This window comes from Nannospalax galili, unplaced genomic scaffold (assembly GCF_000622305.1).
Source record: "Nannospalax galili isolate Female #2095 unplaced genomic scaffold, S.galili_v1.0 scaffold568, whole genome shotgun sequence".
Classification (NCBI taxonomy): domain Eukaryota; kingdom Metazoa; phylum Chordata; class Mammalia; order Rodentia; family Spalacidae; genus Nannospalax; species Nannospalax galili.
The window spans coordinates 2,813,690-2,827,549 of record NW_008359441.1 but is presented as its reverse complement, the minus strand read 5'-3'; the positions used below and the strand labels follow the sequence as shown (position 1 = coordinate 2,827,549).

At 44.9% G+C, this 13,860-nt stretch overlaps 1 protein-coding gene across 2 annotated transcripts in view; it reads left to right on the top strand.

Annotated features, from left to right (window-relative positions):
• Positions 1-234: 234 nt before the first annotated feature.
• Positions 235-13,860, top strand: part of Znrf1 (zinc and ring finger 1) — a 100,157-nt gene continuing 86,531 nt past the window's right edge. For both annotated transcript variants that reach the window (XM_008822967.2, XM_008822968.2), the window contains exon 1: positions 235-968. In XM_008822967.2, coding sequence (XP_008821189.1) covers positions 545-968 — 424 coding nt within the window. In that variant the 5' untranslated portion in view covers positions 235-544. The remainder of the gene's footprint in view (positions 969-13,860) is intronic.

Here is a 13,860-nt window from a genome sequence, read left to right as displayed (position 1 = left end):
CCGGGACCGAGCGGGGCGACAGGCTGGCTGGCGGGGCCGGCGGCGGCTGGAGCCGGAGCGCGACTAGACGCGACCGCGGCTTCCAGAGCTCCGCCCGGCCGCCCAGCGCCGCGAGCTTCGTGGGGGCCTGGAGGGTAGCGGGTTGGCGCGTCCCGAGGCGGGGCCCGCGCGGGCGCCCCCAGCAGTCCTCCCGGTGCCCGGCGCCTCCCCGCGGCTGCCGCCTCCCTCCTCCTTCCTTGCGGCGGCTCGGAGCCCGGGGGCGGCCTGTGGCGCGAGGAGCCCGCGCTCGACTGCGCCCCGGGAGCCAGAGGGAAACATGCCTTGGGCGCGGAGTGTTGGAGATTCTTAGTTTGGGGTCCCCGCTCGCCTGCTTTTTCCACCCCGCGGATTTCCTGAGGTTCCCCCCCCTTTTTTTCCTTTTCTCCTCTCCGGGTTCTTCTTTGACTCCCTCCCCCTTTATGTTCGCCCAGCCCTCCCCACGCTGCTGAGACGTGGGGGAGGGTCTCGGCCTCCAGGTTCCCGCCCCACCTGGGCCCGGGCGAACATGGGGGGCAAGCAGAGCACAGCGGCCCGCTCCCGGGGCCCCTTCCCGGGGGTCTCCACCGACGACAGCGCCGTGCCACCGCCGGGAGGGGCGCCCCACTTTGGGCACTACCGGACGGGCGGCGGGGCGATGGGGCTGCGCAGCCGCTCGGTCAGCTCGGTGGCGGGCATGGGCATGGACCCCAGCACGGCCGCAGGGGTGCCCTTTGGGCTCTACACCCCCGCCTCCCGCGGGGCCGGCGACTCGGAGAGGGCGCCCGGCGGCGGAGGGTCGGCGTCCGACTCCACCTATGCCCACGGCAATGGTTACCAGGAGACCGGCGGCGGTCACCATAGAGACGGGATGCTGTACTTGGGCTCCCGAGCCTCGCTGGCGGATGCTCTACCTCTGCACATCGCACCCAGGTGGTTCAGCTCCCACAGTGGTGAGTCGGCGGGTAGCTGAGGCCTTGGACGGTGGGGTGCAAGGGAGGGCGCGCCGGGGCTCCCCCCGCCCCGTGTGCCAAAGGTATGGGTATGGAGCGCACGCCTGCATGTCGCTGCCTTGCCTTTGGTTCCCTCCATGCCGGAGGATGAATGGGATTCAATGGGATACCTACACTGCCTAGAAAAAGAGGTTGTCTACCAGGCTGCGGAGCCGGGCGTTTTAGGACTCCAGGCATGTGTTCACTTGTGGATGGAAGAGCCAAGACGGCCTATTGAAGTCCTCGGTTTATTCGCATCACCACCCTCAGACAGTTTGGACTCTTCTTTCTGCTACTGCAGCATGGTGCCCGCCTACCTGTCTGTTTAGGGAGGTAGTGCCTTCATAACAAAGAGAGAGGGAAGAAATAAAATTGGGGCAAGTGGCTCGTGGATTAGGGTTCTTACCCTTTGCTGGGAGAGGGAGGTGGTTAGTTCCTCCACTCTGCCGGGTAGCTGTATAAATTGTTTAAAATGGAGCAGGCGACTGGTTTAGACAGGTGTGGCCTGCTGTATGCACAGCCTCCCTCCCTGGGTTTGCAGGACCAGGGCTTTCGTCTCTTGCTGCATGCAGTACACTTGGCTCAGTGATTCTCACCTCCCTCCATCTTTTTTCTAAGTACTTACTCTTCCCGTGAATCTGCATCTTTTGGTAATGGAGCCTAGCAAGGTGGGGTGCCACTGCATGACTGGGGACGAGGAAGATTAAAGGAATCTGGGTGAATTCATTCTGTGAACTTCTGGGGACAGGCCAGCAAAAGGCTGGAGGGGGATTTCCCAGGCTCTAGCCGGAAGGCACTGCTAGAGGAAAACAGGTCTGCCTGCCTTGCTATCCTGAGACGCCACATCAAGCTTCTAGAAAATTGGTCAAAAGGGGTGTGGGGTTGCTATTTGCTAATTAGAGGGCTGAGTGAATAAGTTACATATTCAGATTCCTTTGCATGAGTTGGGAAATTTTAGCTATATCATAGGAGAAAGATTTCTCCTGGCCTTAGGATACACTGTGGAAGATTTACCAGGCAAATTACTGTTGTAGCTATTTGGAAACAGAAGACCTTTTGGATCAATCTCTGTCTCTGCCTCTCTCTGTGTCTCTGTCTCTGTCTCTGTCTGTCTCTGTCTCTCTGTCTGTCTCTGTCTCTCTCTCTCTCTCTGTCAATCCAGTAAACTTAAATTTGGGAAATAGCTTTGGAGGGGCATAAGTGGATAGTTTGGAGCTTGAATTAAACTATTAGAACTCAGATGCCAGGTACGGCTGCCTTGATTATCTGCCCTTCAGGCTCTTGATCAGCTTTAGGCGTCTTGGACTTAATAATCTTTCATGAATAGTTTAGTCCAGAAAGAGTCAGCTGTATTTGTGAGATGATTGTGATTAAGTTTGTAAAAGAACTCTGTAGTATATGGTTTAAAACTGAAAACAGTGCAGATCAGCTGTTGAAAATCACAGAATTTTGTGTGTAGCAAAACAATTTTATAAAAGTTTATGTGGAGAAGTAATTTTATAAAAGTTTATGTGGAGAAGCTCTCTTTTTGGTAATATTTCTTAGGTCTCTCTTACTAGACGCTTCTTTACCCTTGTAGTATTGCCTGGTTCCCTGATGGAGTTATGAGCTTACAACTGAATCCCAAAATTTCACACTCTTCAGCTGTGAAGCCTTAGGTTTATTTATTTATTTTTTTAAATCGAGTAATTTGAGTAGAGGGAGCAACCTCTGAGCCACAGAGATACAGGAAAAGTTACAGCATATTAATCTTTTAAGGAAGGGCATCTATAAAGTGTGCATGGGAGGCTGCTGTTAATATTACAGATAATACATGCACACACACACACACACACACATTGTATAGGACCATCTTGTCCTTTTGTGAGACTTTGAGCCTATTAAATGCTGTGGTGTCCTGAAGTTCACTCTAGACCCTGACCTTTTGTGAGACTTTGAACCTATTAAATGCTGTGGTGTCCTGAAGTTCACCCTAGACGAATTTCCAAATATTTTTGGTGGGGTGAATGTGCCAACCTGATTGAGAACTGCTGTTGTAAGGGATTTGGTTTTTTTTTTTTTTTTTTGTACCGATGGAATACTTAGTTTTCCTTGTGCTGTTTGCTTGAGATGAACCCTCATTTGCTTCTGTAGTTCTAGCCCCTGGAACAGGCCATGATATTTTCTGGGACATCCTTTCCTCTCTTGTTCATTGCTGCAAGAAGGGAAGGAAGCCCATTCCCACTTTGGAGCCTTTGAGTCAAGTCTGAGCAGCTTTTGCTCTTGGTGGTGAGATTCGGGTGGTAGAGATTTCAGCAGATTGAATAGATGCCTGGAAACTGATAATGTTACTGGTGTTTTCAAGGTGCTTTGGGGACTCACCACAGTACAGAAAGCTGTCATTAATGAAGTAAGTCAAAGCTGTGGGCTTTGACTGTGTCTAGTAGAACGCTGAGGGATTCTGGTGCCAGGTCCTCTTCTGAGTAGCTTTGACCTTGGACAAGACACATCACCTTTCTCTAGCCTCATCTTTGTTATTTTAAAAATAGATGTGGTAATCCTCAGTGGTGGCAGCCCGAAAGGGTTGTTCTCCAGACCCTGTGAGAGGACGCACTGCAGTCACACTTGCTTCCGGGTGCCTGTGCCTTCCCAGAGCTGTAACTCTTGCACATCTTGAGCTCCTTATGCCAGAAATGCTTGTCCTTCCCTTCTTCACCTAGATAGCTCCTTTGGACCCCTTGGGAGGAGGCCACTCTTAACATCTGGCCCTTCCTCTGAGTTTTTCTATTTATTTACAGTAATCTTAATTGTCAACATACTTTATAAGCATTTCATTTACCTGTTTATTTTTCTTCCTGTAGTTTGACTAAATCTAAGCTCTGTGAGAACAGAACTGACTCTTGATCACTGCTGTAATTCTTGCACTGTGCCTGGCACAAGTGTTTGCTGAATGAAAGAATTTGAGTGGTTTGTTGTCCATCTTCTCACTCATCACTGTAACTCTACAACGTGGTGCTGTTCTCTCCCTATTCCCAGTTTACAGGTGAAGTAACAGGTTTATGGGGAGATTAAGGAATCCATACAAGATCAGACGGCTAGTAGGTAGGAGATCTGGGTCTAGAGTGCTGGTCTGGTGGTATCAGAATCTTGGCTCTTTTTATTATTTTGTTTAATTTTTGTTTCAAGACAGGGTCTTAATATATAGCCCCATTTGACCTCAGACTCACTATGTACCATAGGTTGGCTTTGAACATCTTGCCTTTAGTTGGTTATAGCTGCTATGTCTAGCTGGAACCTGCCTTTTTAAAAAATTATTATTATTTTTATTTAATGTGTATGAGTGTATTGGCTGCATGTATGTGAGTGCACCCATGTCATGCAGTGCCGGGGAGGTCAGACGAGGGCTTGGGTTTCCGCTGGAACTGGAGTTAAGGATGGTTTGTAGCCACCATGTGAGTTCTGGGAATCGAACCCAGGCCCTCTGCAAGAACAGTCAGTGCTCTCAACTACTGAGCCATCTCTCTAGTCCCGGAACCTGCCTTCTTAACCGTCATTCTCTGGCCTTTCATCTGTAACTTGAAGTAGGGTGGCACCCTAGAAACTGTACTGGCCAATGAGTATGAAGGCTAGGCTCATGATAAAGTGGCTGACTTGTGACCTTGAACAGATGAGTCATGTAGTCCCAGATTCATTGTCTCTTCCTCTTTAGATGTCTGTCCTCCCTTCCTTGCAGAGTCATTGAGAGGGTCTTGTGAGAAATTGTACACAACAGAAACAAATGGAAAGAGGTAGAGACCTTGTGGGGCACTTGGATTCTTCTGTCCTGTGTCATCTTGGAACCTGGTGGACAGAGAGGTTTTACAAGTGTGGGAACATGGCTCCAGGTGGAAGCTGGTGCTGTCTGGAGTCTGACCTACATTGATGGATTCTTCATCACCATAAGTGCTGCTGAGGAGAGCTACCTTTGAGAAGCAGTTCTGGTCTTTTCCTTTCACTATTCAAGTGTTGTTTTGTTCTGAGGTGATTCTATAGCTTTGGATGCTACTCTGGAGGCCCAATCATTCTTTTTCTTAGTAACCCTGTTCATCTCAGAATTAGGGATTTCCAGATGTGGGGAGAAAACATGGCATATCTATCATGTTAGAAGATGTTGCTGTTTTCCGAGTTCTGTAAAATGGCTGGTCTTGAGAGTTTTGGTTTGCCTTTTTAGTCATGTCTGTATATACATATACATATTCAGAGAGCTTCAAAGCCATCAGCTGGGGCTGAGATGGTTGGAGGGGGTGTCTTTTGATGTGTCTAAGTATGCTAGCAGGTTATCGCCAGGATTCTGTTTGCTGCCACACTAGGGTTCTCCAGAGGTTTAATTTTCTCTATTCTTAAATAATGAGGGAAAAGTTGCCAGCTCCATTGGGGCGAATCAGAAAGCCTCTTTATGTCTCACTATAGGTGTGCTAGAGGTAATGGGGCTTTGCAAGCTTTCTGAAGAAGGAAAATCATTCTGTGATCTCTGAAGAGCTAGATACATCCCCTGCCCTGCTCTGCAAAAAGTTCTAGTCTTAAAGACTTTGTTTTTAAGGCACAATTTTTAGTTTTCTATTACTATGAGGGCTTGTTTTCTATGTTACCTTGAGGCAATGATAATTTCCTAAGAGTTATAGTTAACTATTCCTCATGAGATCTGATTTCAATTGTAAGCAATAGTGCTTAAGTTCTTGAAGTGTATGTTTTATGGGATGGCTACATTTTGATAATAAACAAAGACCCACCCCTAAATATGTCACAAGGAACACTGTGAACCAGGCTACTCTCATCTAAAGAAAGTGCACTCCAGCTCCATTTTTGAGAAGGACAATGCCCTATGTTTTACAAATGTGATGGTGTTCAACCCAAGTTCAGTGGACACTGACGGTTTAGAATCCCCAGTTACAGCACTAGACTTCATTTGTGGGCAGGTAAGATGGCTCAGCAGGCAAAGGCACCTGCCACCAAGGCTGACCACTTTACGTTTATCCTCAGGACCTATATAGTAGAAGAAGAGAACCAATTCCTACAAGTTATCCTCTGACTTCCACATGCCACCCCCCGCCCCTTCCTGACACACAGTAAGTTGAAAACTTGTGATGCTTTCAAAATTGGGGGTAAAACCATAATAGGGAACTGGTGGTGATTTAAAATGGGATACTAGAAACCCAGCATGGTGACTTACACCTTTAGTCCCAACACTTGGGAGGCAGAGGCAGGCAGATGTGAGATTGAGGCCAACATGGTCTGCATAGCAAGATTCAGGCTAGCTGGGGCTTTAGGAAGAACTTGTCACAAACAAACAAACAAACAAACAAACAAACAGGGATATTGGCCCTGCTCCTACTAACACTTAAGTAGGGTTACTAATAGTAAGCCACTGAGGATAGCCCCAAACCTGAATCTAACCTCAGTCTTCAAACCAATGAATAAATAAAAGTTTCTATCCATTTCTTTTATAAACTTTCCTGTGGCCCAGTCTAAGTCAAACGGTTGATTCTTAGCATCTTATTGTGGGTATTACAGGCTTAAGTATTAGAAGGGGCTAGCCAGACACCCAGCAGTTTTTAGTTCTGAATCTTATATCCTCATAGGAACTTGGGTTTATCCTTAAGTCCAACAGTTGGGGTCCTGCCTTTGATGTTCTACTTGGATAAGGGATGTGTAGTGGGTTGGTGAAGACCAGCCTTCAAGTATGAAACAAATAAGGAACGAAGTTTCCCTTTGTATCAGCAGCTCTGATAGTTTCTGGACTAATGAGACTATTTACCCTGAAATCTCCCTGGCTTTGTTAATTAGTTGTGGGAGTAGCACTTTCATCTAATGGGAGGGAGAGGAAGGAAGAAGTCATTGTGTCTCCTGTAACTCCAAGTTAGGGGAGGCATGATAAGAATTTATGGTGCACTCTTGGATCTATAACAAGAATGAGGCAGATCCAAACAAGAGCTCTCGAGGACTGTGAATGATTCCAGAGCATTCTTTTTTCGGTCTTTTTGAGACGGGGTTTCCCTGTAGCCCCAGCTGACCTGGCACACGCTATGTAGACCAGGCTGGCCTCAAACTCACAGAGATCTGCCTGCTTCTGCCTCCTGAGTGCTGAGATTATACCTGGAGTTCATTAGCATTATTTTTGATCCTACGAAACTTAGTCAAATATTTTCTAGATAGGATCTATACAAGTATTTTCTCTGTGATTCCCAGAGGGTAGATTCCACCAGCAAGAGCTTTTTTTTTCATAATTTGTTGGGACTTTTTTCACATGGAACTAAGCATTTGTCTCCTACATAAAGGCCTAAGCCAATCTGCCATGGTCTTGAGAACTGAGTTTCTTGGAACAGATGGTAATTGTAGCAATGTCCCCTTTCCTTCTGTGCTTGTCTTCCTCCTGATTTTTCTTATAAGGCCCAGCTGCCCTTGGTTGTTAGTGCTACTGAGGGCCTACTGAATTTACAGCCTCTTGAATACAGGCCTAGCCAGGCAGCTAGGAAGCTCAAGACAAATCTAGACATTGAAGTGGATACAGTACTTATTTTCCAGTGTGCTCTCACTGACTCATAGTATGAGATTTTTATTGCCTGTGTAGAAATTGAACTAAAAGCATTCATTTATTCAATTGATAATTATTGAGTACCTGCTGTATCAGGAACTATTGTAGGTGCTGGAAATATACATTAGAAAGTCGATGGGGCTGGAGAGATGGCTCAGCAGTTAAGAGCACTTCTTGCAAAGAACCTGGGTTCAGTTTCCAGCAGCCACATGGCAGCTCACAGCTTCCTCTAACTCCAGTTCCAGATTATCCAACATCCTCTTTCTGGCCTTTGTGGGCTCCTGTATGCATGTAGTGCATATAAACTCATATAGACAAACACATATACATAAATAAGATAAATCATAAAGATGATTAACATTATTTTCAAGAATCTTTGCTTTCTTCTTAAGAGTCTGAGTCTTGGGGCTGGAGAGATGGCTCAGCTGTTAAGAGCACTGACTTTTCTTGCAGAAAACCCAGTTTCAAATCCCAGCACTCACATGGCGGCTAACAACTGTCTGTGACTCCAGTTCCAGGGAATCCAGTGCCCTCTTCCATTCTCTGTGGGCATTGCAATACACCTGTGCCCTTATACACGTGCAGGCATGACACTCATACACATTTAAAAAAAAAAAAAGAGTCCGGGCTGGAGAGATGGCTCAGTAGTTAAGAACACTAGCTGTTCTTGCAGAAGACCTGGGTTTGAATCCCAGCACCCACATGGCAGCTAACAACTGTCCATAACTCCAGTTCCAGAGGATCTGACAGGCTCTTCTGCCCATTACATGACACAGGTGCACTTACCTACATGCAGACAATACACACATACACATAAAATGAAAAATAATAAATAAAATATTGAAAAAAATAAATAAGAAAACCTTCTACCAGTTCTTTTGTTGCATAAACTAATCCAGGTATTTGTCTGTGAGGCACGGCTGTTTCTTTACTCTCCGGTCACACTATTCTATCTTTCCTAAACCTTATTTCTGGATGAGGCAGATGATCTTTCTGTTTTTAGCCCACTAAGAAACGTCTTGTGTAAGGTATAAGGGGTCCCCTGTTTTATCAATGAAAATATCTAAAGAAAGGCTCTTTTTTCAAACTTGTCATGTTTATCCTTGGACTTCAGTATCTTTTTATCCCTAGAGCCACTTCTCTTTCTGGTCATTGGACACAGTTTTCTAGAAGCTTGATTCACCACTTCTAAAATCTGTCTTTGTAAAATATATCCCAAGCTACAAAATACCCACCCATAAGGAAATTTCCTTCTTGGTCTTGTAAGTGTAGGTCTCCAAACTCTACAGTACTGATCCTGGTCCCCACCCCACCCCAGTTGCTTTTTACCATCTTTGCCATTTTGAGTGATAGCAGATACTACATATAAATAATCATACAGCTTTTGTCTTTTGTCACTATCTTATTTCCCTTAACATAATGCTCCTAACCTTCCACCATGTTGTACCATTTCCTGTCAGATTTCCTTCCTTTTAAGGTTGACTGCATACCACAGACTGTATACCATAGAATGTATACCACATTTTGCTTATCCATGCATCTCTCACTGGATACGTGAATTACTTCCATGTTATTGTATATAATACTGCTATGAATTGAGACTGTGCCCCACCCCCCAAATTCTGGAGACTGTCTCTAGGCAAGTGTTCTATAACTGAGCCAGTTTAAATATATATATATGTGTGTGTGTGTGTGTGTGTGTGTGTGTGTATACACACACACCTAGGAGTAGAATGGTCAGATCAAATGCTAAATCTATGTAAAAATTGTTTTTTGAGACAGTCTTTCATATAGCCCAAGCTGACCTGAAACTCACTGTGTAGCTGAGGGTGAACTTGAACGCCTCAAGTGCTCATCCCCATCTCTGAGTGCTGGGATTACTTGCTTTGTTTATTCTGTGCTGGGGATTGAATTTAGAGCTCTGTGCATGCTAGACAAGCACTCTACCAACTGAGCTGTATTTCTAGCTCCTATGCTTAAATTTTTTTCCAGAACACTGTTTCTCTCTCTGTATGTGTATCTTTCTAGGTCTTTCTCTGTCTCTCCCATCCCCACCTCTGTCCCTCCCTCCAGGGTCTTGCTATGTGGTCAGGGCCACCAGCTGACTTAAATTCACAGAGGTGGATCTGCCTCTGCCTCCTGAGTGCTGGGATTACAGGCACAGGCCATTATGCCTGACTTTTTTCTTTGATAGTAGCTAACCTAATGGGTATGATGCAGTAGCTTGTGGTTTACATTTCCGTTGTTGTTTGGAGTTTGGAGACCTACACTTACAAGACCAAGAAGGAAATTTCCTTATGGGTATTTTGTAGCTTGGGATATATTTTACAAAGACAGATTTTAGAAGTGGTGAATCATGCTTCTAGAAAACAGTGTTCAATTGATAAGCCTCATTTTGTTTTTTCCTAGCTGTTTATATATTTTGGTAGAAATATCTGTTAATGTTTTTTGCCTATTTTTGAATCAGTTTATTTTTTTTCTTTTATTGTTTTTAATGCTGTTTTCAGTAATTTATTAGTCTTGCTTGTGATAGTCAACACCAGTGACTATGTTATTCCCCAGGAATAATTAATAAACCTGTGTTGGGGCTGGAGAGATAGTCCAGCAGTTAAGAGCACTGACTACTTTTGCAGAGAACTCAGGTTCAGTTCCCAGCACCTACATGGTGGCTAACAACTGCCTGTAACTCCAGTTCCAGGGGATCCAGTGCCCTCGTGTGGCCTCTGCTGGCATTGCGCACACAGGTGCACTTAACATACATCCAGACAAACCTGCGTGGTGGTGCACAGCACTCAGGAGGCAGATGCAGATGGATCTTTGTGAGTTCAAGGCCAGTCTGGCCTACATAGTGAGTTCCAGGACAGCTGGGGCTACAGGGAGACCCTGTCTCAAAAAGACCAAAAAAACAAAACAAAAAAACAAACAAAAAAAACCAAACCTGTGTTATATAGGAGTACTTTTTGCTCAAGATGAAGAATTTAAGAGGTCCGTATGACTGTTAGTGAGTCATCACTGTGCATGCGTGCATGCGTGTGTGCGTGCACGTGCATGTTGCTGTCTTAGTCTTGGTGAATTAAAATCATCACAGTATGGTTCCACTTTCCTTGTTGGTCGTCCCCTGAGCCCTCTATAAAGTATGAGTAAGATATACTCCACAAAGCCATTCTAAATTACTCACTTCCATATTGTTTTATACAAAGTCTTTTAAGGGTCAAAGGTGATTTCTAAGCATGTGGGAAAAACAAATCTAGAGTTACTCAGATGATTTGGGAGCAGAGCTAGAAAAACTCAAGATTCCAAGCTTGTGTGGTCATTTTGCCCACATTTCGGAGCTCTTGGGAGACATTTGTGTATTCATCTCTAGTAACCTTTCTTCCTTAGGGAAGAACTGGTTAGGATTTGGAGGAAGCTTTGGGATTCCAAACTAACAAATTAGCTTTCTATAATGATATTTTATTATATTTATTTATACTCAAAGGTTAGCTAGATTTTTAAAAAAACTTTCATGAAACAGCTCTCAACACTATAACAACCATCCATGAATACCCATGAAAGCATAAATTATTAGATTTACTCAACTCTGGTCAAATGTGGCTGAAAATTTCTACCCTTGCAGCCAGATGCCCTGAAGAGCTGTGAGTCCTAAGACCTGTGATGAGGGCTAGCTTGCAAGCTAGCTCCCTTCCATCTTAATATCTGACAAGCCCAGTCGTGTTAGCTGGGTTTAATTCATTCATTTCCTACCTCTTCTCTCAACCTGAAGGCAAATGCAATGCAGAAAGATAAATGAATATAAATGTCTGCCGTGTTTTGGTATAGGAATCTCCAATGAAGTGGCAGACCTCTGAGAAGTACTATTATGAGCTGTTCTATTTTGCTGTGGCTTTGGAAAACCTTTGGATTTCTTTACTGAAATTTGTTTGGAAAAAAAAATCTTTTTAATGAAACAGTGTGAGTCACAAAACAGCCACCCCTTCTTATAATAGCGTTTCTCACCAGGGGAATTTTTGGTAGCTGTTGGGGGAGGGATTTGAGTAGGTTGTGGATGATACATCCCTCAGTAGAACATAGCCAGAGGCTGCCGCATGAGAGCTCTGGTGCTTTCCCTCCTGACACCAAGCTCTGAATTCAAAATGCAGGACAGCAGACCAGCACAGAGGAGCCTGGGTTAGTGTGTATGCAGCACCATGAGCAATGAGATTGGGGCCTCAGCATTGAAAATCAGTTCATTAAAATCCCATCACAGTGAAAAAGGATCATGAAACAGAGGTCTGGGGTCAAACGCTGAAAACCACACATAGGTAGAATCTCAGCTTCCTGGGTTATGAGATGGCTGTGGACCTGATGGTGCCAATTTGAAGGTCAGGAGCCTTTCCTTCACTGTCCCTGCTTATTTCCAGGTTGTGAAGTCACAACATGGCAGCACTTGACACAGACCATGACACCGCTTTCCAGAAAGAGTGGATTCATAAGCTCTTCTATGGTTTAGAAAATTTAGGTATGCCAGGCATGGTGGCGCATGCCTTTAATCCCAGCATTCGGGAGGCAGAGGCAGGTGGCTCTCTGTGAGTTCCAGGCCAGCTGGGGCTACAGAGAGACCCTGTCTCAAAACTACAAAAAACAACAACAAAAAGTCTAAAGCACATATAGTGACACACAAAGGAATGACATCTCCCAGTCAGCCTCCTGTAGGATGGAGAAAATACCTTTCTGTAGATATTGAGAATACAGAAAAAGGCTCAGCCATTAAGAGCACTGGCTGCTCCTGCAGAGGATGCAGGTTCAGTTCTCACCACCCCCACATGGCAGCTCACACCCACCTGTAACTCCAGTTCCAGAGATCTGACACTCTTCTGGCCTTTGCGGGTATATATACATGTGGTATATATACATACATTTGCCAGCACTTACATATACACAATAATAAATCACTAAAAAAAAAAAAATTTAGAATAAGCCAGGGCAATCTATCTGTGCTTTTCAGTATCCAGTACTTGGCCCAAACCTTTTTGTAAGCTCAAGGCTAAGTGTTTTTTTTGTTTTGTTTTTTTTTTTTTGTCTTTTTGAGACAGGGTCTCCCTGTAGCCCCAGCTGTCCTGGAACTCACTATGTAGGCCAGATTGACTTTGAACTCACAGAGATCTGCCTGCCTCTGCCTCCCGAGCACTGGGATTAAAGACGTGCGCCACCGTGCCTGGCCTAAGTGGTTTTTTTTTTTTTAATTATTATTATTTGTTTTGGGGAGGGTGTTTGTTTTGAGAATAGGATCTCATATATTCTAGGCTAACCTCCACCTCTGAGTAGCTGAAGATGACCTTGAACTTCTGATTCTTCTGCCTTTGCCTCTCTACTGCTAAGATTGCAGGCATGTGCCAGTGTATCTGGTTTTATGTAGTAGTGATTGAACTCAGGGCTTTGTGCATGCCAGGCATGCACTCTATTAACTGAGCTACATTTCCAGCCCCTCAACTATCATTGCTATTTTTGAGACATCTTGTTCATTCTGGCTTGTAATTTATTTGTAATCCAGGCTGGCCTTGTACTCTTTTTTTTTTGGTCTTTTTGAGACATGGTCTCCCTGTAGCCCCAGCTGGCCTGGAACTCAGTATGTAGACCAGGCTGGCCTTGAACTTGCAGAGATCCACCTGCCTTTGCCTCCCCAGTGCTGGGATTATAGGTGTGAATCACCACACCTAGCTTCTGAGCTTTAAATGCTTTTCTTTTGTTTTTGGTTTTTTGAGACAGGATCTCCTTGTAGCCCCAGTTAGCCTGGAACTTGCTATGTAGACCAGGCTGGCCTCCATCTCACTTACGTCTGCCTCCCAAGTGCTGGGACTAAAGGCATATGCCACTGTGCCTGACTCTGAGCCTTACTTTTAACTGTGGTCACATTCATTGATTTATAGTTTTGCAGGACTCATTGCTGAAAACTGTTTTATGTAAGCCATAGCCACAAAAAAGTATGAAAAGTTATTACAGCTGTTAGATTTGGAAAGTTATGGCTGTACTTTTCTTCAAAGCATCCTACCAGCTACAAGTCTTCAGAGCTCAAAAACAGAGAAACTGGAAGTCCATATGTGATGCATAAGTGCCAGCAACAACTAATAGAGAAAAGGGCACCCTCCTGGCACCAGCACCAGGAGAGTTCGTTCTGTGCCCTGGGAGTGCCATGCCTGTGGAATTATAGATACATTCTTCCACATTGACCTATACCAATTCCTTCAACAGAGGAAAAACAGTAGACTGCTGTCTTAGGTTATTGGCAGAAGTTCAGTTTTTCTGTGATGTTATTATAAAGTATTA